The sequence below is a fragment of the Pungitius pungitius genome, chromosome 1 (genome assembly GCF_949316345.1).
Source record: "Pungitius pungitius chromosome 1, fPunPun2.1, whole genome shotgun sequence".
Lineage (NCBI taxonomy): Eukaryota > Metazoa > Chordata > Actinopteri > Perciformes > Gasterosteidae > Pungitius > Pungitius pungitius.
Genome location: NC_084900.1, coordinates 2,296,664 through 2,317,976, shown reverse-complemented (window position 1 = coordinate 2,317,976; position 21,313 = coordinate 2,296,664). Strand labels below are relative to the sequence as shown.

The 21,313-nt window shown below is 42.2% G+C and overlaps 3 protein-coding genes across 8 annotated transcripts; all 3 read left to right on the top strand.

Moving 5' to 3' along the window:
- Positions 1-593: 593 nt before the first annotated feature.
- Positions 594-7,506, top strand: LOC119222963 (V-set domain containing T-cell activation inhibitor 1-like). Of its 4 annotated transcripts, none has more exons than XM_037479994.2 (6): positions 594-932; positions 1,084-1,410; positions 2,120-2,327; positions 2,408-2,472; positions 5,618-5,734; positions 6,114-7,506. In XM_037479994.2, exons 1-6 carry the CDS (start codon positions 860-862, stop codon positions 6,638-6,640), a joined length of 1,317 nt encoding a protein of 438 aa, XP_037335891.2. In that variant the 5' UTR covers positions 594-859; the 3' UTR covers positions 6,641-7,506. The 4 variants fall into 4 exon arrangements, with proteins under 4 accessions (XP_037335891.2, XP_062416312.1, XP_062416325.1 ...); XM_062560328.1 differs by having other exon boundaries at positions 6,078-7,506; XM_062560341.1 differs by lacking the exon at positions 5,618-5,734.
- Positions 7,507-7,596: 90 nt separating this feature from the next.
- On the top strand, positions 7,597-13,685 carry LOC119223035 (endonuclease domain-containing 1 protein-like). Of its 3 annotated transcripts, none has more exons than XM_037480123.2 (6): positions 7,597-7,740; positions 8,043-8,594; positions 8,739-8,889; positions 9,240-11,350; positions 11,454-11,808; positions 12,136-13,685. In XM_037480123.2, the coding sequence occupies exons 1-4, from the start codon at positions 7,710-7,712 to the stop codon at positions 9,241-9,243; spliced, it is 738 nt and encodes a 245-aa protein (XP_037336020.1). In that variant the 5' UTR covers positions 7,597-7,709; the 3' UTR covers positions 9,244-11,350; positions 11,454-11,808; positions 12,136-13,685. The 3 variants fall into 3 exon arrangements, with proteins under 3 accessions (XP_037336020.1, XP_062416432.1, XP_062416425.1); XM_062560448.1 differs by having other exon boundaries at positions 8,739-8,984; XM_062560441.1 differs by lacking the exons at positions 7,597-7,740; positions 8,043-8,594; positions 8,739-8,889 and having other exon boundaries at positions 8,898-11,350.
- Positions 13,686-16,577: 2,892 nt separating this feature from the next.
- LOC119222999 (endonuclease domain-containing 1 protein-like) lies at positions 16,578-18,866 on the top strand. Its single transcript, XM_037480051.2, has 3 exons — positions 16,578-16,923; positions 17,073-17,403; positions 17,773-18,866. Exons 2-3 carry the CDS (start codon positions 17,092-17,094, stop codon positions 18,466-18,468), a joined length of 1,008 nt encoding a protein of 335 aa, XP_037335948.2. The 5' UTR covers positions 16,578-16,923; positions 17,073-17,091; the 3' UTR covers positions 18,469-18,866.
- The last annotated feature ends 2,447 nt before the right edge of the window (positions 18,867-21,313 follow it).

Sequence of the window (21,313 nt, the reverse complement as noted above, 5' to 3'; positions counted from 1 at the left end):
ATTATTCTTGAAAAAATATATCTTTTAAAATTTGATGTTAAATCCACTATTGTTTTATACAGAATTGCTTTATAGTTTATGCAGCATTTAATGCAATTACATCAGATTTTACTTTAAATTACGGAATTAAATTACAGTTTTTAGATTACATAGAAATTAATTACACACAACACTGTATAACAGTAATTCAAATGTAAACTTACGCATTGACTCGAGCAGCTATTTTCTCCCAAGCTAACTCTCTGTCCTTCGCCGCTGCAGCCGTGTTGCTTTTTTTTAAAATATATGTTCGTACTCTCCATATGCTTGCATAAGCACATCCAGTTCTGCTGGTGAAAAATATGAAGACCTCTTTTTGTCTGGCGCTGTTGCCATGGTGACTCGTAATATCTGCGCTCCATTGATAATGGCTTTTTATAGTTGTGGTGCACGCGCTTAACTCAGAGTAGGTCAACTCAGAGTTGATTGAACTAACTCATTTCAGCTGTTCTGTAACCGAAAACTCAGAGTTTCCCATCTCAGGGTAAGTCAACTCAGAGTTCACGTTTTAACTCAGAGTTGGTTGAACCTCCTTATTGAAACAGGCCCCTGATTGTAGACTTTCATGTTGTGACTCATTTGTGTATCATTAAATCATGTTTTAAATGAAGGTCTACTTGACTTGACGCCCCCCCCCGCGTCATTCTTACGTCACATCCGCCCTGATATCGAAAGTATACACAGTACGACTCGAACCTTCCATTCGGCCCCACGCACCGAATCCAGTCTTACGTTTTTCAGTCCGCTTTTGGATCAGTTTTACCTGTGAAAAGTTTTACCTGTGAACAGTTTTACCTGTGAAGGTTTTGCGGTTTCCGTCATGTTGCGTTCGCTCCCCGCCGCTGTCACCGTCCTGATTTGCGCCGCTGGATCGCTGCTTCTGAACGTCAGAGGTTTGTCTCTCATTCATGAATCCATTACGTTTGAAGTATTACTACTGAAGTCTAGTGTGTCTGTGAGTTTAATCCACGAAATGAGGCAAGAAGAAAGGCGAATGTACTCTTCTCCTGGTGTTTGTTGATGTTGTTTGTTTGTTTGTTTCAGGAGCTTCGACGGTGGAGATCGTGACCTTTGTGGGCCAAACGGTCATCCTTCCCTGCGGAGTCCAGAACAAAAACGTCCTGAATTTAGATTGGATCAAGAGAGACGGAACCATGCGCGGCGCCCTTGCCTTCGCGTACGCGAATGGCTGTGAGAAGCCCGACAAGCACGACAACTTCACCCACCGCTCCCAGCTGTTCCTGAAGGAGGTGGAGGGCGGGAACATGTCGCTGCGGCTCTCCGACGTGCGGCGGTCCGATGCAGGGACCTACACGTGCACGAGGAGGGACGACTCCGCGGTGATCACCTGCACGGTGGAGCTCTCTGTGGGTACGTCCGCAGACTTCATCCATCCCAACCAGCCAATAGTGGCTGCTAATCGTTATGGAGAAGAGGAAAAAAGACAAGAAATAAATGAATGAATGACGCAAAATTCCCTCAGAATCATATGCATGGTGTTGGATTCAATTAATAGTCGAGCCGAAATTACCTTCATCCATATTAATGTGTGTATAGAATTCTCTATGAGTAATGTACATGGAAATAGTCACTAAAGCTCTAAAGTCCATTTAGTGGTTTAAAAGAGACCTTCGTGTTTGGACCAGATTTTAACGTGATTCGCAATATTGGTCGCAAACTTCTAAATGTTTACGTTGTTTCGTTGTAAACCTCTATAGTAATGAAACAGCAGAAAGTAGAGGTGAAAACATTTCCGTATTAAAAATCTCTTGAAATGTGGTCTAAAGGTGAACAGAGGGTTGTACTTGGCCTCATTCCTTCCCACTCTGCACGTACTCATTTACCACCGAGTGGAATCCATCGTCCCATCTTCAGATGTCAAACCCGTCCTCCTGGAATCTCATAACGTTGCTCCACATCTTCATTCCACTGCTCTGACATAGTTAAACTCAGGCAAAGATTTTCACTTCCTACCAAACGGGTTTATTTTGCTGAACAAAGCGTTGTCCACAGGAGGTTTTTGACTCCAAGCTCTTCCTTGTACTACCTTGTGTAATGGGTGTCGTGTTCCTCTGTGCAGGTGCAGCTTCTGAGCCCACACTGGCGATGGTTCCAGGGGAGGACGTCACCCTGCAGTGCGAAGCCAGCTGCTGGTCCCCGAAGCCCGACGTCACATTTCTTGACGCTGAAGGAAACGTCATCAGCGCCGAAGAGCCGAAGTACTCTCGAGACCCCCAAAGCGACTGTTACAGCGTCACGAGGAGAGCGACCGTGCAGGCGGGAAACAAGTACAAAGATTCTGCATTTATGAGCTTTATAAGTCATAAGTCTCCTCGTCACAATCACTTTGTGTCTTTTCTCCGCACAGCTTCACCTGCAGAGTGAACCAATCTGAGATTGGCCAGACCAGGAAGACGGAGATTCACATTCCAGGTATGCTGGGACCGAGGTCCACATTCACGCTTTAGCCTTCGCTGAGTGTAGCGACATGTATTCAAATAAACAGTCGCTGAGAGGCTAAGTTATGGGTGTAGCGGATTGTGACGCGATGTACCAAAGAAAAATTCCGCTCCGATCCAATGATGCGTTTTGACAGGTTTATTGAAGTATTAGTCCAACATAATCCGGTATGCATAACGTGCTCAAAGTAAAGAAAAATCACAACTGTAGCAGCGTAGCAAACAGCGGCGCAGCAGCAGCAAGCAACAGTGTCAATAGCGATCAACAAGCGTTAGCGATAGCGGTCAACAAAAATACGGCGTCCCCGTCACTCACCCTCTCTTTCCTTGCTCCCTACTTCCGTCTGTGCCTGCTATTATAATCAGTCAAAAGGTTACCGCCCCCAATTACGGTGATATGCAATTAACAAACCCAACAAAATATAACAACCCAAGTGTCCCAAATATAAACCATTAAACTCATATCCACTATCATTTTATACTAGACAGAACATATAATAATCACCTTCGTGGCTCCTACACTGAGTGTCAGCCGCATACAGTTTCGCTATAAACACATGGGGCAGTAATCAATATAACATAAAAGCTTAATGTGATTACTGTGGAAACCAACGGAGATCTAAAGCTTTCTGTTGTTGTGTCATGTAACTCGTTGGCGTCCCTGATCAACCCAGTCTCCAAAAAAAGCGTGAAATGGCTACGTTGGTCCACCGTGATAAACGTAGTCATGTTACGTTTCCCCCCAAAATAACGTTACTATGTTACGTTTCTTTTGGCCCATTCACTTACATTGCTTTGCAAATAGGTCACGTGACTATCAAGTTTCCCGGTAGCAAAAAGAAAAACATGGCGGACGGTCAGCATAATCTCCGTGAAAAACACAATATTTTAAGAAAGCATCAGCATTTGTATGCATTTCGATGGCATTTCTAGCGAGAAGTATGCGTTATTCTTTCATAATCTTCTATCAGAGACTGTAGAAGACCTTCCGTTTATTCGTTTCTGCGAAGATTTGAGTGTCTCTTTGGGAAAGCGTGGCCACGCAACGCCTTTAACGGCGCATTATCAAAAAAACACTTCCAGTGGGGGCGTTACCGTTACAGCAGTGTACGGTCCGAGGGCCCCTATCGGGCCACTTGTTAGATGGTTCGATTAGTCTATCACTACTATTGTCCGTTTTCTCCCCACGGAAAGGGCATACCCGGCATACAAAGGACATTACTCAGCGTTCCTCATTTCTTTGTTTATTTCTGTTCATAAAGGAACCAGGTAATAAACCTGGAATGATGAGAAATGCAACGTTTCAATTCCCATGTGCATACAACCAACAACTCCCAAGTTCTTTATCTTAACACTATTCAAAATACAAATAAACATTATAAATACTATGATAACATTCAAACGTTATGCCCCACATTCACACAAGCATCCAGTCTTTCCTTAGCAGGAAACTACAATTCCCACAATGCCCCACGGCAAACCAGGAAGTACCTACTTTACCACCAGTCCACATTTTAAGCTTTAAACATATAAAACTAAAGAAAGTAAACACAGCAGAAACATATAATGGCGACATCGGACAACATGAAGTGTACATCATTAAGCAGACAAGAAACATTGGAAATTAAGAGCTTACCAAGTGGCTGCACACCGGGTTGGAAGTCATTACAAACAAGTGAATCTCGCGCTTCCTTTTCACCTGGTAAACACCGGTCACATGTTCTTACAGCAGTTATTTCTTAAAGGGACGCTACACTATTGCGCTGATACACATCAAGAGTGTTCCTGGCCTTTAAATGTAGCTTTGGCAGGTAAACATTTGCTCACACATGTAAATAAGAAATAACAAAACTTAACAAATTACAAAACACCACAGAAAACACAACACCTCCCACTTAAGTCTCTGATCTTATGATCCAGGGAACTTACAAAACTCACTTAAAAGGACCCCTCCCTTTTTCCCCATTTTTTTTTTCTTTTCTTCCTCACAACCCTTAAATGTGCACAAGGTCTATTTAAGTGTTTAGTCCACTGTCCAAGTCAATTATACTTTGATCTGACGATTAATTTGCACATCATGCTCGTACCGGCATGGCTTCGCCCTTCCCAGGCATAGTTCATCATCTTCCGGGGTCCTATAGCCAGTGTTGGGAAAGTTTACTTTCTACATTAACTAGTTCAAAGTTTAGTTCAAAAATGTTAAAAAGGAACTAGTTCAGTTCATAGTTCAAAATATTTGAACTAAGTTCACGGTTCTTCATGTCCAATTTTGAATCCCTATCCAACCAGGGTTTACATTAGCATTGAGGGGACAGCATTTCCCTATTGATTCTTTGATGCTATGTTGCTGTCCATTCACTCCACACGTGACCTATTTGCAAAGCAATGTAAGTGAATGGGCCAAAAGAAACGTAACATAGTAACGTTATTTTGGGGCTAAATGTAACATGACTACGTTTATCACGGTGGACCAACGTAGCCATTTCACGCTTTTTTTTGGAGACTGGGTTGCCCTGATACAGTGTTTCCCTCCAAGCTTTAGTTCCCAAGTGAAAGCACACGATCGGCTTCAAGTATGTCGAAGATATGTTTGTGCATTTAGTTCCTTATTGTAACTCTGTTAACAGAATATCATCTTATTTGACATACTGAGGTTTTTCTGGCCAAGATAATCATTTATGTTTGTTATTGTTTGACTTTTCTGAAACCCCACTTTGAAACAAATAGCCTTTCAGAATCAAAGGAATACGGTTTTATTGAGGAGAATCTACTGACTTGAACATTTAATCTGACTTTCAGGGTTCAACTCTTAGTTTTTGGTCTGCAACAACGAAGTCACATGACGCTTTCTGAATTATTTTTGAAATGCGAATTTGCAGTTCGAGATCGAAGCTTTTTAATGCTCTTTTTTTGTATCTAATCCAATTCATCGATTCATTAAAAAAAATTGACCAATTAATCAAATTATTATTGTATTATTATCAAAATAATTGTTAGTTGCAGCCCTACGTAGTTTGGTCAAAATACCTGAATCTAGTCAAGGCTCTTTGACAAGTGTTTGATGTTTCTGAAATCTCACTGATGTACTCGTGTCTGTATAATCTTGATTATCATTTCAGATAACTGCATGAAATCCTGCAAAGTTGAGACTGTAACTGCAATTGCAAATACAATTACAATTGCAATTGCAATTGTAATTGTATTTGCATTCCTACTGACAAAATACTTAAACTTTGGTGAGTCAATCACATTTTTTCTTTTTATCAAACTTGTTTTTTTCCAAAACTGGAAATTCATTCAAATATACATTAAATATGTTTGATTATTGCATCTTTTAATATTAGATAGACAGTATTATTTTGGAGAAAAAAAGGAGATCAGTACATTTGAACCAAAGTCAGGATTCAAATCAGGTCACGTCTCTGTTTTAAAAAGTAATAAAAGCAGAGTTTCTTTTTAGCGTCACATGGTAACGGATCCTCTCCGCTGGTTGAGTGAATCCAAATTAAAACCACAAGCACTATTATTCTCTTGCTCGCTGTAATGACTGAAACTTCTTCTTTTTCTGATCTCACATAGAACGGGTACGCACACTTATCTGCACACCATCATCAGACCGAAGTTCAAAAAGCAGCTCGCAGCCAAGTCCAAACCCGAGCGACCAGGATTCCCTTCTCCAAAACACGTCCAACAAGCAGCGGAGCAAACTCCACCAACCAATGGGCCCGAGTCCCCACAACGCGGGGGCCAAACCGGCAGCCTCCACCACCGGCAACCACCCGAAGTCTGGCAACCTCCCCAAGAATAAAGACTCGAATCCAAAATCAGAAATCCCACCGCGCGGCGGCCCCCACGTTGAAGGCAGCGGGCCCGTAAGCAGCCCTGACCTTGGCCTCGGTGACGGCGGCGCGTCTCCCCCCCCAGTGTCTCCGAGCCCCGTCCCCGGGGGGAGGCTCGCTGCGCCTTCCAAGAGCTTCTCCGATTCTCCGCCTCGCCCCAAACCACGCCGCGGCCCGGCAGGGCGTCCACGCCCCCCTGCTGACGCACAACCGCTACGGGGTTCTATCCAACCTCCCGGAGGAGTAGAAGGGTCCGCTGCTGTGAACGTGAGCGCGCTGGAGGTTGGCGTTTGTGTGCCTTAAAAACAAAGTTTTACAAAATGGTACGCGCGAGCCCTCACTCACTGTGAAGAACCTTTACTTTAATGCAGCTGTTGTTCTTCAGTGTTTCCACTGCCATTGTAACTGGGCAGAATCTCAGGGTTTGCTTTATTCTTGGTCACTCTGAGTATTAACACCACCGGAGTAAAATCCATTCTGTCAACGATCAAGTATTAAACATGGGTGAATTTTTGTAATTATTTTTTAAATTTTTTTAGGGCTTTTGATTACCGTACACTAAATATTGATATGTGTGTGTTTAATAGACAAAGTTACGCAGGTCAAGAGGATTTACACATTGACACAGCTCCATTCAAGCTATTTTTGAATGGCTATTATCATTGTGCATTCATTGATGTTGTTCAAGTCTCACTATAAAGGACCATTTAAATGCTGATTTTAAACATTACTCCATGTCACGTCTCAGTTTGTCAGCTGTTCTGTCCCCTCCTCACCAACTAATGTGAATTCGATGATTTGGGATTTTCTCTGTGACCTTTTGTCGATGCTGCTTCACTTCCTGTTGGCAGGTGTGAACTTGTGGGTAAGAACGAGCGGAAAGTTTCACGTTGACATGTTCATGCACGATGCAGGTTGTGAAAGGGAGAAGTCTTTATGAAATACTTTAGACGTATTTAATAAAATATTCATCATGTATTAAATCTGTGGTCAGAATCTATTTTGAAAAGTATCTCTACATATTTTGAGTCCGTTAAATCAGATCTGCAGAAGGTTTAAGTGACGCCATCCCATGACCTTTAATGACCTTTACATGACTTCTACAGCAATGATCCTCGCCATGGGGTCCATGCAAAGTTTTCCTCTGTTGAATAAACATTTTATCAATATATATGAACCTCATGATTTTATTGCTTTAAGCTTTAACACGGCGACGAGCCTAAGAGTCGGAAGGTGTTATGTTCTATTTCTCTTCAACTCCTCCTCCTCGGTTCTGGCTTGTTGTGGTGGTTTCCTGTGTTTAGCAGGATGTGGGTTGAATGTCTGTTAGATTGAAAGTGAGGAAGAGGAAGAGCCACAACATCAAGACGGGATGGAGATCACACCACTCTGCCTGATGCTCTGTGAGAAATACAACTTTTATTATTATTATTATTATTGCTTTCTAGTGTCACTTCTTTGTCTCGTCCTGTGTTTGTCCACTTGAACCGTTTGTATTATCAGGTCAATTATTCTCTTTTTAATTCATCTCAAACAGTCCATTTGTTTTAAGCCAGTTAAATGTTCACCTCACAATCTAAATCTACTTTTGGATTTAAAAAAAAAACGTTCTCCACAGACGATTTAATCTCCGAGACAAAACAGTACTTTTGATGTTTTCGGGTCATGTGGTTTTTGGTTTGACTCTTCGTGTTGGAAACGTCAGCCACGTTGGTGGTGCACCCCGACAGGTCCCAGTTCCTCCTGTACGAGACCCTCACCCTGACCTGCGGGGGGCCGGGCTGCTCCGACGGCTGGACCCTGCTGAGAAACACCTCCACCCAAACGTCCCAGCCGTGCCCCTCCGCCTGGGGGCGGGCAACCAACGGCTCCACCTGCGCCATCGGGGACGTCTACCCGTCGGACAGCGGCGTGTACTGGTGCGGCTCCGAGCGTCACGGGCGCAGCGGCAGCGGCGTCCACATCGCCGTGAGCGGTAATGTGATCCTGCAGAGCCCCGCGCTCCCTGTGACGGAGGGCGACCGGGTGACGCTCCGCTGCGCCTCCCCTGGAGGGGGAGGAGGTGAGGGAGGAGGAGCGCGGCGGTGGGAGCCGCAGCCCGCGGCCTCCGCGGCCTTCTACAAGGACGGGGTGATGATCGGCAATCGGTCCGCGGCGAACGTGACCTTTGTGGCGGTGTCGCGCTCCGACGAAGGGCTCTACTGGTGCGAAATCCCCGCGCGCGGGACGTCCCCACGGAGCCGGCTGGCCGTGAGAGGTGACGCCTGGACATCTAGACACCTGCTACTTTAATGCATATTTTAATTGCAGTCAACATTGAGAAATCGTTTTTTTAAAAGCCTCGGAAGCTGCGTTTGCGTTAATCGGAGATCACTAAGCGCTGCCTCCTCCGTGTCATCAGCAGTCCCAGCCGAGCCCCCCCCTGACCTGCCGCTGCCCCGGCTGGTGTGTGTCGTCCTGCTGATCGTCCTGCTCGCTGTCCTCCACGTCCTCCTCTTCGCAGTCTGCGTGAAGCTGCGCAGAAGGTTGACTCGGCGCAGCAGCGCCTCCATGTAAGGCGCAGCCGGACGGCCAACGTGACGCATCCAAACGTCTCACCTTCTGTTGCCTCACCTGTCAGCAAAGGCCCCGGATGCTCATCATAGAGGTCGATTACTCGAGGAATTATTAAGGATTTAAGCAGAGGAGCACGCTTAGTGGTTGACCTTATGATACATGTGATAATCTTTTGTAGTTTGTGTGTTATTAGGTAGTAGTTATTACATTAGCAACAATTTTTAATCTAACACAATTTATAGTGGTTTAAGTTGTTTAATTCGTGTACACATTAACCTCCTGCCACAATGTTAGAACCTGGTGTTAAATCCTGATGGATTTCTTCCACCTTTTCTCCTCCTGCCAGGTAGACTATGAGCAAAATGTTGAAGGACGAGGAAAAACCTTTGATTACTGGACCATAAAAACTTAGTTTAAATAATCTTCGGCCAGGAGAGGGAGTCATGTGATGCCCTGGAGCAGAAAGCAATTCACCAGGGAGGAGCCGGGCTTCAATGGGCAGCCAATCCCATACGACTGCAGCACAAGGGACACGCCCATTGCCAAGGACAAGAGACGGAAGGGATCGAAACAGGAGACAACCACACAGCTCCACCGTAGAGGTCGTATGGGAATGATGCCGGACGGAATTGAAAAAAGCTCCTTCTAACAACATTGCTGATTTGTTTATCAAATTTCATGTTGCAATCGAAAGTAACCCCCAAATTTCAAAAACAGCTGGCTTGAGGTATGAAGCCAGTGCTCCCAAACTCAAAGATGGACCGTTTATTATGGGCGAAGTACTGAAGATGATAAGACTCTGTCTTATCTTCGTTCAAGTTAAGAAAGTTTTGTGACAGCCACAACTTAATATCATTAATACAGTTAAGCAGGAAGTGTAGTGCGACACTGTCATTCAGTTTCATAGGCAATACATTTGCAAATCATCTGCATAACAGTGAAAAGACAGGTTGTGTCTTTCTATAACAGCCCCCAACGGCAACATATATAAAGAAAACAGGAGCTCCATTCCTGAACATTTCTGAACATTTTTATTTCCTTTTTTTAACTGATTCAGACAATCAGACAAATAGTGGGTTCCTCCTCTGTTGTGTCCTGATGCTTAATAGATATTCCTCAAGCTTTTCAAACTGCATCACCACCAATCGGCAAAGTGTGAACACATCATTTCCGCTCAGGTGCACACATAGGACAGGAAAGTGGATCACCTGACTCCAGTTCTCAGGTATTCACACTGTCTGTCAAACAAGGAAGTGACTTCAACATCCTGCTGTTGGTTCATAAATCACTAAATGGTTTTACGGGCCCAAGTACATGTCTGATCTGCTGATACGTTATGAACCATCACGATCCCTCATGTCGACGGGTGTACTTCCTGCAAAACTAAAGCAGGAACAAAGTCCCAGAGAGTCCCTCAGATCCTTTGAATCCAGGTTAAGACTTTTCTGTTAGCTTCTGCCTTTAATTGACTGTTTCTGCATTTTGGAATTCTTAAAGAAACTTAAAATACACACCAATTTCTTTTATATTTTTAGTTTTTTAATGACTGTTTTTCTTTTAAGTTTAAATCAATAAATCTCTTTATTTTTGGATGTTTTTTTATGTGAAGCTCTTCTAATTTCCTTGTTGTTGAAACGCACTACAAATAAAATTTCCTCCCTTTTCTAAACCAGAGCTGTAAATCAATCCTAAATGTAAATCATACACTCATCTTAACCTACAATTACTGTTTACTGTTCTCAGCAGCAACTTGATGATGACAAAGTTAATATTAACAAACCTGAATTCCCCTTTAATTGATCATGATTCAGTGACGTAAAGCATACTTTGTTTGCAACAGATGTGAAACATCTTCACAAAAAAGGCTCACTTGTTGTACTAAGCTATTTTCACAATGTTATGAAAATGCGGGACCATTCGTATATATATCATGTATATTTTAGTATATCATTAGTCTAGATTCTATTCACTAAATTACACACTGACAAACAGCCCAATTGAAACAAAATCCTAGATAAACTTTGAGAACAGATCTCTGACAAGTAATAAGAAATCCCCCTCTATTACCTCCTCTTTCCTTTTAATTTAATCATACTTTCATGTATACTTCTTCAAAATGATGTCCATCGCAAGCTGTTTATCAGGCTCTTATCTAGGGGGGTCCGAGTGTTCCTTCCTCCACACCTGTTTCCCCGCTGAAGTTCCTTGTAAGGGGGGGGCTCCTTCTGATTGGACACCACAAACCTCCCTGCTGGGTATTTAAGTTTCATTGGTCAGACCCTCCCTCCACAGGAGAAGGACCGCTGCCGCTGAGCTGCTGTCTGAACGCGTGGCTCGTCTTTGATGATTTGTGTTTTCTTTGTGATCTTAAGACACTTTTCATTTCAAACGAGGACATTATCCACTAGTTTCCACCGCAAACCGAAAAATACTTTAGTTGAAACGTCCTAAGAGGTGGTAAGTATTTCATTGATTTATTATGTGTGTGATTTCAGTGACCACAAACTGCAAAAAAAGGCTGTTTAGATACAAATCTTCTTGTTAAAAATCTTAAAAACAGGGTTAAACACCACAGCGTGACGTCTCTGGAGATGTTTCGCCTCGTGGCCCCCGCCGCTCTCCTCCTCCTCCTCCTATCCATCGTTCCCACGGTAACCGAAGTGGTGAGGTCCATATCAGAGTGCAACAAGTACTTCCTTGATGGTGCTGCACCAAACATCCCGGGAATCCTGGTGGGAGGGAAGATCCTGGACCAGAACAGATACAAAGCCATCTGCCAGACTTGGAACCACGAGAGACGTTTTGTGACGCTTTACGACACAGAGAACAAGATCCCGGTGTTTTCAGCCTACAAATACCAGGGGGCAGAGAAAACTGGGATGCTCAACGGAAGACAATGGAAAATAGAACCACAGGTATGTTCTTTAGTTTTTTATTTTCGTATGTAATTCACAGATGTACCAGTCAATTATTGTCTGGGTTTTTGTTTATTTTTTTACAAATCCAAATCCATAGTGACCGCCTCACTACTGCATTTTTAGTCACATTTTAATCAGAATTCCAGCCTTTACTGACTGGCTTTGGATAAAAGATAAAATTTAAATTATCTGACTAGACCAAAATGTGTAAAGCACATTGCATGAAATTGAGATGCATTTTGCATTATATACAATTACTGTACATATAGAATGCTTTTTAACTATCTTATCCACATCAGTGACTCAATATGTGAATTGTCACAGCTTAAGAACAAAAGTGGCAGCAAGAACATGGAGGATTCCCCTAATGAAACTTACATCCATCAGGCAGGGGACAAAGATTACCTAAACCGATCACAGAAGTCGTTAACCAGAGGACATTTATTACCATTCTCTTACGGATCGACATTTGATGATAAGGTGTCTACCTGTACCCTAACCAACGCTGTTCCACAAGAAGAGACTTTTAACAGTCAAAGTTGGAGCAGAATGGAGAAATGCGTCAAACGTGTTCTGGATAAGTACTGTAGGAACAACAACGGTGAAATAAAGGGCTACCTGGTAACTGGAGCACAGCCTGGCAACATAACGATGAATAACAGGGTGAATGTTCCTCCCATGATGTGGTCAGCATTCTGCTGCCAAAGTCACGGCGGGTGGCTGGCAAGTGCACACTGGGGCCATAATGAGGAAGAAAAGGAAAAAGATAAACGTCTTGAAACAAGGACTTTGCGGGAGCTAGAACTGGAGATATGGAACGGTGAAGCTAAAATGTTTCCTGGAACACACTGTCCTCTCAACACAAGAGTCTCTGACTTGTACCCAAATCTTGTTGAAACTTGCACCTGCCCTCTACACATTTCATCTACTTCTGCCCCGTCCACCACCTCTCGCCCCAACTACACACTTACTGCTATGAGTATCACGACTGCTTACTTACTCCTCGTCCTTACTTGGTCCTTTTAGTAGGACATCTGGCCCTCTTATCTGGTCATAACTCTCAGTTGATCACGTTGCATAAATTCCTGAGTAATAATAACGTGTCTGTGATTTGATTGAGTTCATTTCTCTTCAATGTAATTTTAAATGCATTTATTTGCCTGTTTAACAGGATTTTAAATGTATTATTTGTTGGAAAATGTTATGGATTTAAGTAGAAGTATATTACATGTAGAAATGTTTAGTGTATAATTGTAGTTTGTGTGATGTTAGATAGTAGATATTACATTTGTATGTTAGATGAAGTGAATGCATTATAGTCAATAACAATTTATAGTCATGTAAATCATATCAATACTGTACACATTAACATCCTGTCACTGCACCAGATAAACTGTGATGAACCATTAAAGACTGTGATCTCACATGTTGTGTTGTAATTGAAGTGTACTAGTTATAAGATGAAGACAAACTATGTATACTGTGTTATATCCACTCATTGAGACATGAAGCCAGATGTTTCTACATAGAGTGCATTGGAATGTGAGGGAGAGATAAGACAGAGAGGTTTCAGGTTACTGCAGCAGTTTCACATCTGGATGTGAAGAGGATGAACCAGGAGGAGACACTTTGGAGAAGAAGCCAATGACATTCGAATAAACCAAACAAAACCCCCCGGGAATTTTCAAAGTACCAAACTGAGAGAAGAACTGTTAGAATTCTCCTGCAGCCGCTTTGATGACTCACCTTTGACTTGGTCTGAGAATTCTCTATTTCCCGAAATATATCACTGTTCACATTGTATTTCACTTTGGAAATTGTATTCCTGATCACTTTGTTTAGTTATTAAATACCTTTTGGTTTTTAAAATTCGAGCCAGGTGACTCTTTTGATTCATCGTAGTGTGATCTCCCTCGAGGGGCCTCCAGAACCTTAACAAGTGATGCTCTGAAAATAAACCTGCTTTTCCTCCTAACAAATGAACAGTGTTAAATAAATAACGAATTAAAATATACAAATCCTGAAGCATAAACAATGTAAAGTCATTACAGGACGAGTACAAAGGTGCACTAGGGGGCGTAATTATTATTCTAATCCAGGTAGATTAAATTCCTTCTAATTCTAAAGCAATAAAACAAAATGTCCATATTTGCCTTTTAATTACCTGTTGATCAAAACAAAAATGTCAAATGCTTTTTTAACTCAAAGTGGATACATGGAGGAGGGAATTTCTCAATTCCTACTATTACTATCAATAAGACATTAATAAAGTAGAAGGGGATTCCCCAGATTTGTTCCTCTTAACTCTCCATTGGGAGGAGACTCCCTACAGCTCGTCCTGGAAGAACCGGGACGACTGTGAGAGGCTGAAGATGAAGAGAAAGTAATAATGGATGTATTATGGGGAATAAATCCCCTCATCATAAGGAGCTGGACTTTTGTTTCTCTTTATTACCATGAATAATTTGACGGATCGTTTGACTGTTACATAACGGTTAATTATTCATTGTTAGAGGTTGTAAAGTCCGTCTTAATATTATCTCTCCATCGCATTTGGGAGACTCGGTCCTTACCAGCTGGTGGCAGTAAGGCGACAAATTGTTGTTTTCACCACCTGCCAATCAACCTCGAAGAAGAAGTCTAGTCAAATGATATCAGAGGTATATTTAGAGTTTTGGTTAAAAAGTTCTGCACAAACTCTTTCATATTCTCCAGAACGATTTGACGCAGAAACAAAACATGGTTATTGATGTTGTTCTTTTGAAAGCTTGTTTCTAACAATAAAAAACACAAGATTATATTCAAAGTACATTTTAACTTGAAATGTGTGGTCCTCCTGGTGTTCCTGCAGGTGGTCCTGCTGGTGGTCCTCCACATCCTCATCTTTGTAGTCTGCGTGAAGGTGCACAGAAAGCTGGCCTGACGCAGGAGCACCTCTGGAAATCCTCAAAGTTCAAACTTCATGCAACTGCAACTACAATTCATCAGCTGCAACACTATGCAGCTGACCTGAGTCAACCCAACACTGCACACTTTCTTTTAAAAGAACCACAAGAACTCACATTCTATTGCTTCATTTATTGCTTCACCACATTCTGTGAACTCAATCACGTTGTGGTCTAAATGTTTACTGTTGTCCAGCAAGCTGAGGCCCTGCATGCTTATAAAGGAGGTACATTGTTGGAGGAACGCTGTTTATTAATTCAAATAAAAGCCTCTCCTCTCCTTGCAGCTCGAGCTGAATCATAGGAAAGATCTTCCAGAGAGGGTTGAGTCTTGTTCCTTGTGAAGAAGAAAAGAAGCAGCTCTACATGTTCACATTCTGACCAATAACTTCTAGAAATAACTTGCTTATTTTAACCAAAGGCCTTTTATTCCTGCAGACAGAAACCACACAGCAGCTGAACTTATTGAAGTTGACACCATTTTTCAGCCTGTCGACCATCAAACTTTAATATTTCACGACCCCTACGGGACATTTCAGGGTCAGGAATCAGGAAACCTTTATTGCCATTATATGTCAGACATACATGGAATTTGACTTGGTGGCATGAAGGCAGACAGTAAAATAATAACAACGTAGTGCAGCAATAAAATAAAACTAAAAATATAATTAAATATATGCTATGGGTTAGTACGCTAAAGCTATGGGTTAGTAAGTTGAGAAATAAAGATAAAATTAAAAATTAAGATAAAATGCACCAGCTAAACAGACAAGTGACAAATGACAAGTGAAAGTGACAAAGTGAATGTACATCAGAGTGAGAGTCAGTCAGGGGGGGCCTGGGCTCTGTTGGTGAGCCCGACTGCCGAAGGGAAGAAACTGTTCGTGTGGCGGGAGGTCTTAGTCCTGATGGACCTCAGCCTGCCGGATGGAAGGGGCACAAACAGTTCATGTCCGGGGTGGGAGGGGTCGGCTTCAATCCTACTGGCCCGCTTCAAAGTCCTGGAAGTGAACAAGTCCTGGAGAGACAGAAATTTGCAGCCAATCACCTTCTCTGCAGAGCGGATGACACGCTGCAGCCTGCCCTTGTCCTTGGCAGTGGCTGCAGCGTACCACACGGTGATGGAGGAGCAGAGGATGCACTCCATGATGGCCGTGTGGAATTTGAGGACATAATACTGAATACAAGATGGTCAACGTTGAATTAAATGCCTGAATTGAGTATAGTGCCTAACGTTAGGCCTTTCCAGTCCTTAACGATAGTAACAATATAAATTACATGCAAACCAAGACACAAAAATAATTTATTGAACTGCGAGTGGACCTAAATCCTGATGCGCATTGTCTTAGGTCACAGTGTGTCAGTGGGCCTTATATTTACAGGTTTATTCTAGGAAACTAAAAGTGTGTTTGCAGTTAACCGCCAGACACACACACACACACACTCTGTTTCCTGTTGTCTTAAGAACAACTCTGAATAAATGCTGATCTCAGCGCTGAGCTTACACTTTCATTTCTCTAAAATAAAGAAGCAGACAATTCATTTTCCAGGTATTTGGTGGTAGTTTCCACTTTTGATTTTCATTCTGAGAAGAATCCTTTTGTTTGTCCTCCGTGACCCTAAAAACTTCCTTGTGTAAAAGAGGAACAAGACGTTTCCAGGAGAGAACTTTCTAGGGAAAGAGTAAAAAAACTGAAAGACTGAAGACACTATCAGCATTTTTGAAAGTTGTTTTAAAGGGTTGCAGTAAATCACATTGTAATGAAGATGAACATGATATATTGAGTATATATCATGTATATTTAGTAAAGACTATATTCACTAATTAAACACTGACAAACAGCCCAACTGACATAAAATCACCTGAATCTGCTTTTTCCTTTCACTTTATATTCCTTCAAAATGATGCAAACTGTTTATCACGCTCTAATCTGAAATATTATAGTTGTTATTTATTCTTCAAATACGGTTTGTGTCTTAGAAAGTGTTCAATTACAAAGCTGCAGTGAGTTCTAATGTGAATAATTTGTAAAATGGGAACAACCCTCATGACACTGGTGGTAAGAGCCCGCCCACTTTCACGCATCACTGACTATAAGGACCAGACCTTCTCCTCAGGAAGAAAGTCTGAAGAACAGTTTGGCTGAATCAGAAGTCCTGACAGGTGGTAAGTATTTCAATAAGGAACATGGTGTAGTGGAGAGATCTTTGATTTATCGTTTCAGTGACTACAAACTGCACATCTACCATGTTTATATACTGATTAACAGCATCTTATGACATCTGTCCCAACTTCCTTCTCTCCTCTGACCTCAGGATACAGACGTCTCTGGAGATGTTTCGCCTCGTGGCCCCCGCCGCTCTCCTCCTCCTATCCATCGTTCCCACGGTAACCGAAGTGGTGAGGTCCATATCAGAGTGCAACGAGTACTTCCTTGATGATGCTGCACCAAACATCCCTGGAATCCTGGTGGGAGGGGAGATCCTGGACCAGAACAGATACAAAGCCATCTGCCAGACTTGGAACGACAGGAGACGTTTTGTGACGCTTTACGACACAGAGAACAAGATCCCGGTGTTTTCAGCCTACAAATACCAAGGGGCAGAGAAAATTAAGAGGCCCGGCGGATGGAAAATAGAACCACAGGTATGTTCTCTAGTTTTTTATTTTCGTATGTAATTCACAGATGTACCAGTTAATTATTGTCTGGGTTAGTTGTTTTTTTTACAAATCCAAATCCATAGTGACGGCATCACTACTGCATTTTTAGTCACATTTTAATCAGAATTCCAGCCTTTACTGACTGGCTTTGGATAAAAGACGATGTGATCACAGTCGTTTACCTTGTGTCAATAACTTTGCTTTGTCAAATTTAAATAATCTGAATAGACCAAATGTTTAAAGCACATTGCATGAGATTGAGATGCATTCTGCATTATATACAATTACTGTACATATAATATGCTTTTTAACTATCTTATCCACATCAGTGACTCAATATTTGAATTGTTACAGCTTGAGAACGAAAGTAGCAGCAAGAACATGGAGAAATCCAGTAATGAAACTTACAGCCATCAGGCAGCGGATGAGGATTACAAATACCAAACACCGTTAACCAGAGGACATTTATTACCATGCTCCTACGGATCGACATTTGATGATAAGGTGTCTACCTGTACCCTTACCAACATTGTTCCACAAGAAAAAACTTTTAACAGTCAAAGTTGGAACAACATGGAGACATGTGTCAAATGTGTTCTGGATAAGTACTGTAGGAACAACAACGGTGAAATAAAGGGCTATTTGGTAACTGGAGCACAGCCTGGCAACATAACGATGAATAACAGGGTGAATGTTCCTTCCATGATGTGGTCAGCATTCTGCTGCCAAAGTCACGGCGGGTGGCTGGCAAGTGCACACTGGGGCCATAATGAGGAAGAAAAGGTGAACGAAAAACGTCTTGAAACAAAGACTTTGCGGGAGCTTGAAGTGAAGATAGGTGAAGCTCAAATCTTTCCTACACCACAATACAAGTGTCCTCTCACCACAACAGTCTCTCACTTGTACCCAAATCTTGCAAACAATTGCAACTGCCCTCCACACATTTCATCTACTTCTGCCTCGTCCACCACCTCTCGCCCCAACTACACACTTACTGCTATGAGTATCACGACTGCTTACTTACTCCTCGTCCTTACTTGGTCCTTTTAGTAGGACATCTGGCCCTCTTATCTGGTCATAACTCTCAGTTGATCACGTTGCATAAATTCCTGAGTAATAATAACTTGTCTGTGATTTGACTGAGTTGATTTCTCTTCAATGTTATTTTAAATGCATTTATTTGCCTGATTAACAGCATTTTAAATGTATTATTTGTTGGAAAATGTTATGGATTTAAGTAGAAGTATATTACATGTAGAAATGTTTAGTGTATAATTGTAGTTTGTGTGATGTTAGATAGTAGATATTACATTTGTATGTTAGATGAAGTGAATGCATTATAGTCAATAACAATTTATAGTCATGTAAATCATATCAATACTGTACACATTAACATCCTGTCACTGCACCAGATAAACTGTGATGAACCATTAAAGACTGTGATCTCACATGTTGTGTTGTAATTGAAGTGTACTAGTTATAAGATGAAGACAAACTATGTATACTGTGTTATATCCACTCATTGAGACATGAAGCCAGATGTTTCTACATAGAGTGTATTGGAACGTGAGGGAGAGATAAGACAGAGAGGTTTCAGGTTACTGCAGCAGTTTCACATCTGGATGTGAAGAGGATGAACCAGGAGGAGACACTTTGGAGAAGAAGCCAATGACATTCGAATAAACCAAACAAAACCCCCCGGGAATTTTCAAAGTACCAAACTGAGAGAAGAACTGTTAGAATTCTCCTGCAGCCGCTTTGATGACTCACCTTTGACTTGGTCTGAGAATTCTCTATTTCCCGAAATATATCACTGTTCACATTGAATTTCACTTTGGAAATTGTATTCCTGATCACTTTGTTTAGTTATTAAATACCTTTTGGTTTTTAAAATTCGAGCCAGGTGACTCTTTTGATTCATCGTAGTGTGATCTCCCTCGAGGGGCCTCCAGAACCTTAACAAGTGATGCTCTGAAAATAAACCTGCTTTTCCTCCTAATGAACAGTGTTGTTTAATATATAACGAATTAAAATGTACAAATCCTGAAGCATAAACAATGTAAAGTCATTACAGGACGAGTACAAAGGTGCACTAGGGGGCGTAATTATTATTCTGATACAGGTAGATTAAATTCCTTCTAATTCTAAAGTAATAAAACTAAATGTCCATATTTGCCTTTTAATTACCTGTTAATCAAAACAAAAATGTCAAATGCTTTATTAACTCAAGGTGGATGCATGGAGGAGGGAATTTCTCAATTCCTACTATTACTATCAATAAGACATTAATAAAGTAGAAGGGGATTCCCCAGATTTGTTCCTCTTAACTCTCCATTGGGAGGAGACTCCCTACAACTCGTCCTGGAAGAACCGGGACGACTGTGAGAGGCTGAAGATGAAGAGAAAGTAATAATGGATGTATTATGGGGAATAAATCCCCTCATCATAAGGAGCTGGACTTTTGTTGCTCTTTATTACCATGAATAATTTGACGGATCGTTTGACTGTTACATAACGGTTAATTATTCATTGTTAGAGGTTGTAAAGTCCGTCTTAATATTATCTCTCCATCGCATTTGGGAGACTCGGTCCTTACCAGCTGGTGGCAGTAAGGCGACAAATTGTTGTTTTCACCACCTGCCAATCAACCTCGAAGAAGAAGAAGTCTAGTCAAATGATATCAGAGGTATATTTAGAGTTTTGGTTAAAAAGTTCTGGTTGTTGTTGCTGGTGGTCCTCCTGATGGTCCTCCTGATGGTCCTGCTGGTGGTCCTGCTGGTGGTCCTCCTGATGGTCCTGCTGGTGGTCCTGCTGGTGATCCTCCTGATGGTCCTGCTGGTGATCTTCCTGATGGTCCTGCTGGTGGTCCCGCTGGTGGTCCTGCTGATGACCCGCCTGATGGTCCTGCTGGTGGTCCCGCTGGTGGTCCTGCTGGTGGTCCTGCTGGTGGTCCTGCTGGTGGTCCCGCTGGTGGTCCTGCTGGTGGTCCTCCTGATGGTCCTCCTGATGGTCCTGCTGGTGGTCCTGCTGGTGGTCCTGCTGGTGATCCTCCTGATGGTCCTGCTGATGGTCCTGCGGGTGGTTCCGCTGGTGTTCCTGCAGGTGGTCCTGCTGGTGGTCCTCCACATCCTCATCTTTGTAGTCTGCGTGAAGGTGCACAGAAAGCTGGCCTGACGCAGGAGCACCTCTGGAAATCCTCAAAGTTCAAACTTCATGCAACTGCAACTACAATTCATCAGCTGCAACACTATGCAGCTGACCTGAGTCAACCCAACACTGCACACTTTCTTTTAAAAGAACCACAAGAACTCACATTCTATTGCTTCATTTATTGCTTCACCACATTCTGTGAACTCAATCACGTTGTGGTCTAAATGTTTACTGTTGTCCAGCAAGCTGAGGCCCTGCATGCTTATAAAGGAGGTACATTGTTGGAGGAACGCTGTTTATAAATTCAAATAAAAGCCTCTCCTCTCCTTGCAGCTCGAGCTGAATCAAAGGAAAGATCTTCCAGAGAGGGTTGAGTCTTGTTCCTTGTGAAGAAGAAAAGAAGCAGCTCTACATGTTCACATTCTGACCAATAACTTCTAGAAATAACTTGCTTATTTTAACCAAAGATCACTTTGGACGTCGGCCTTTTATTCCTGCAGACAGAAACCACACAGCAGCTGAACTTATTGAAGTTGACACCATTTTTCAGCCTGTCGACCATCAAACTTTAATATTTCACGACCCCTACGGGACATTTCAGGGTCAGGAATCAGGAAACCTTTATTGCCATTATATGTCAGACATACATGGAATTGGACTTGGTGGTTGGTGCATGAAGGCAGACACAATAATGGACAACAGACAACGTAGTGCAGCAATAAGATAAAAATAAAAATATAATAAA

Bases quoted from the DNA above. Each gene is read 5' to 3' on its own strand.
- LOC119222999 (XM_037480051.2), top strand. From the start codon at position 17,092: ATGTTTCGCCTCGTGGCCCCCGCCGCTCTCCTCCTCCTATCCATCGTT. The intron at 17,404-17,772 runs GTATGTTCTCTA...GAATTGTTACAG, and splicing joins GATGGAAAATAGAACCACAG to CTTGAGAACGAAAGTAGCAG.
- LOC119222963 (XM_062560328.1), top strand. From the start codon at position 860: ATGTTGCGTTCGCTCCCCGCCGCTGTCACCGTCCTGATTTGCGCCGCT. The intron at 1,411-2,119 runs GTACGTCCGCAG...TCCTCTGTGCAG, and splicing joins CACGGTGGAGCTCTCTGTGG to GTGCAGCTTCTGAGCCCACA. The intron at 5,735-6,077 runs GTGAGTCAATCA...GATCTCACATAG, and splicing joins GACAAAATACTTAAACTTTG to AACGGGTACGCACACTTATC.
- LOC119223035 (XM_062560441.1), top strand. From the start codon at position 11,485: ATGTTTCGCCTCGTGGCCCCCGCCGCTCTCCTCCTCCTCCTCCTATCC. The intron at 11,809-12,135 runs GTATGTTCTTTA...GAATTGTCACAG, and splicing joins AATGGAAAATAGAACCACAG to CTTAAGAACAAAAGTGGCAG.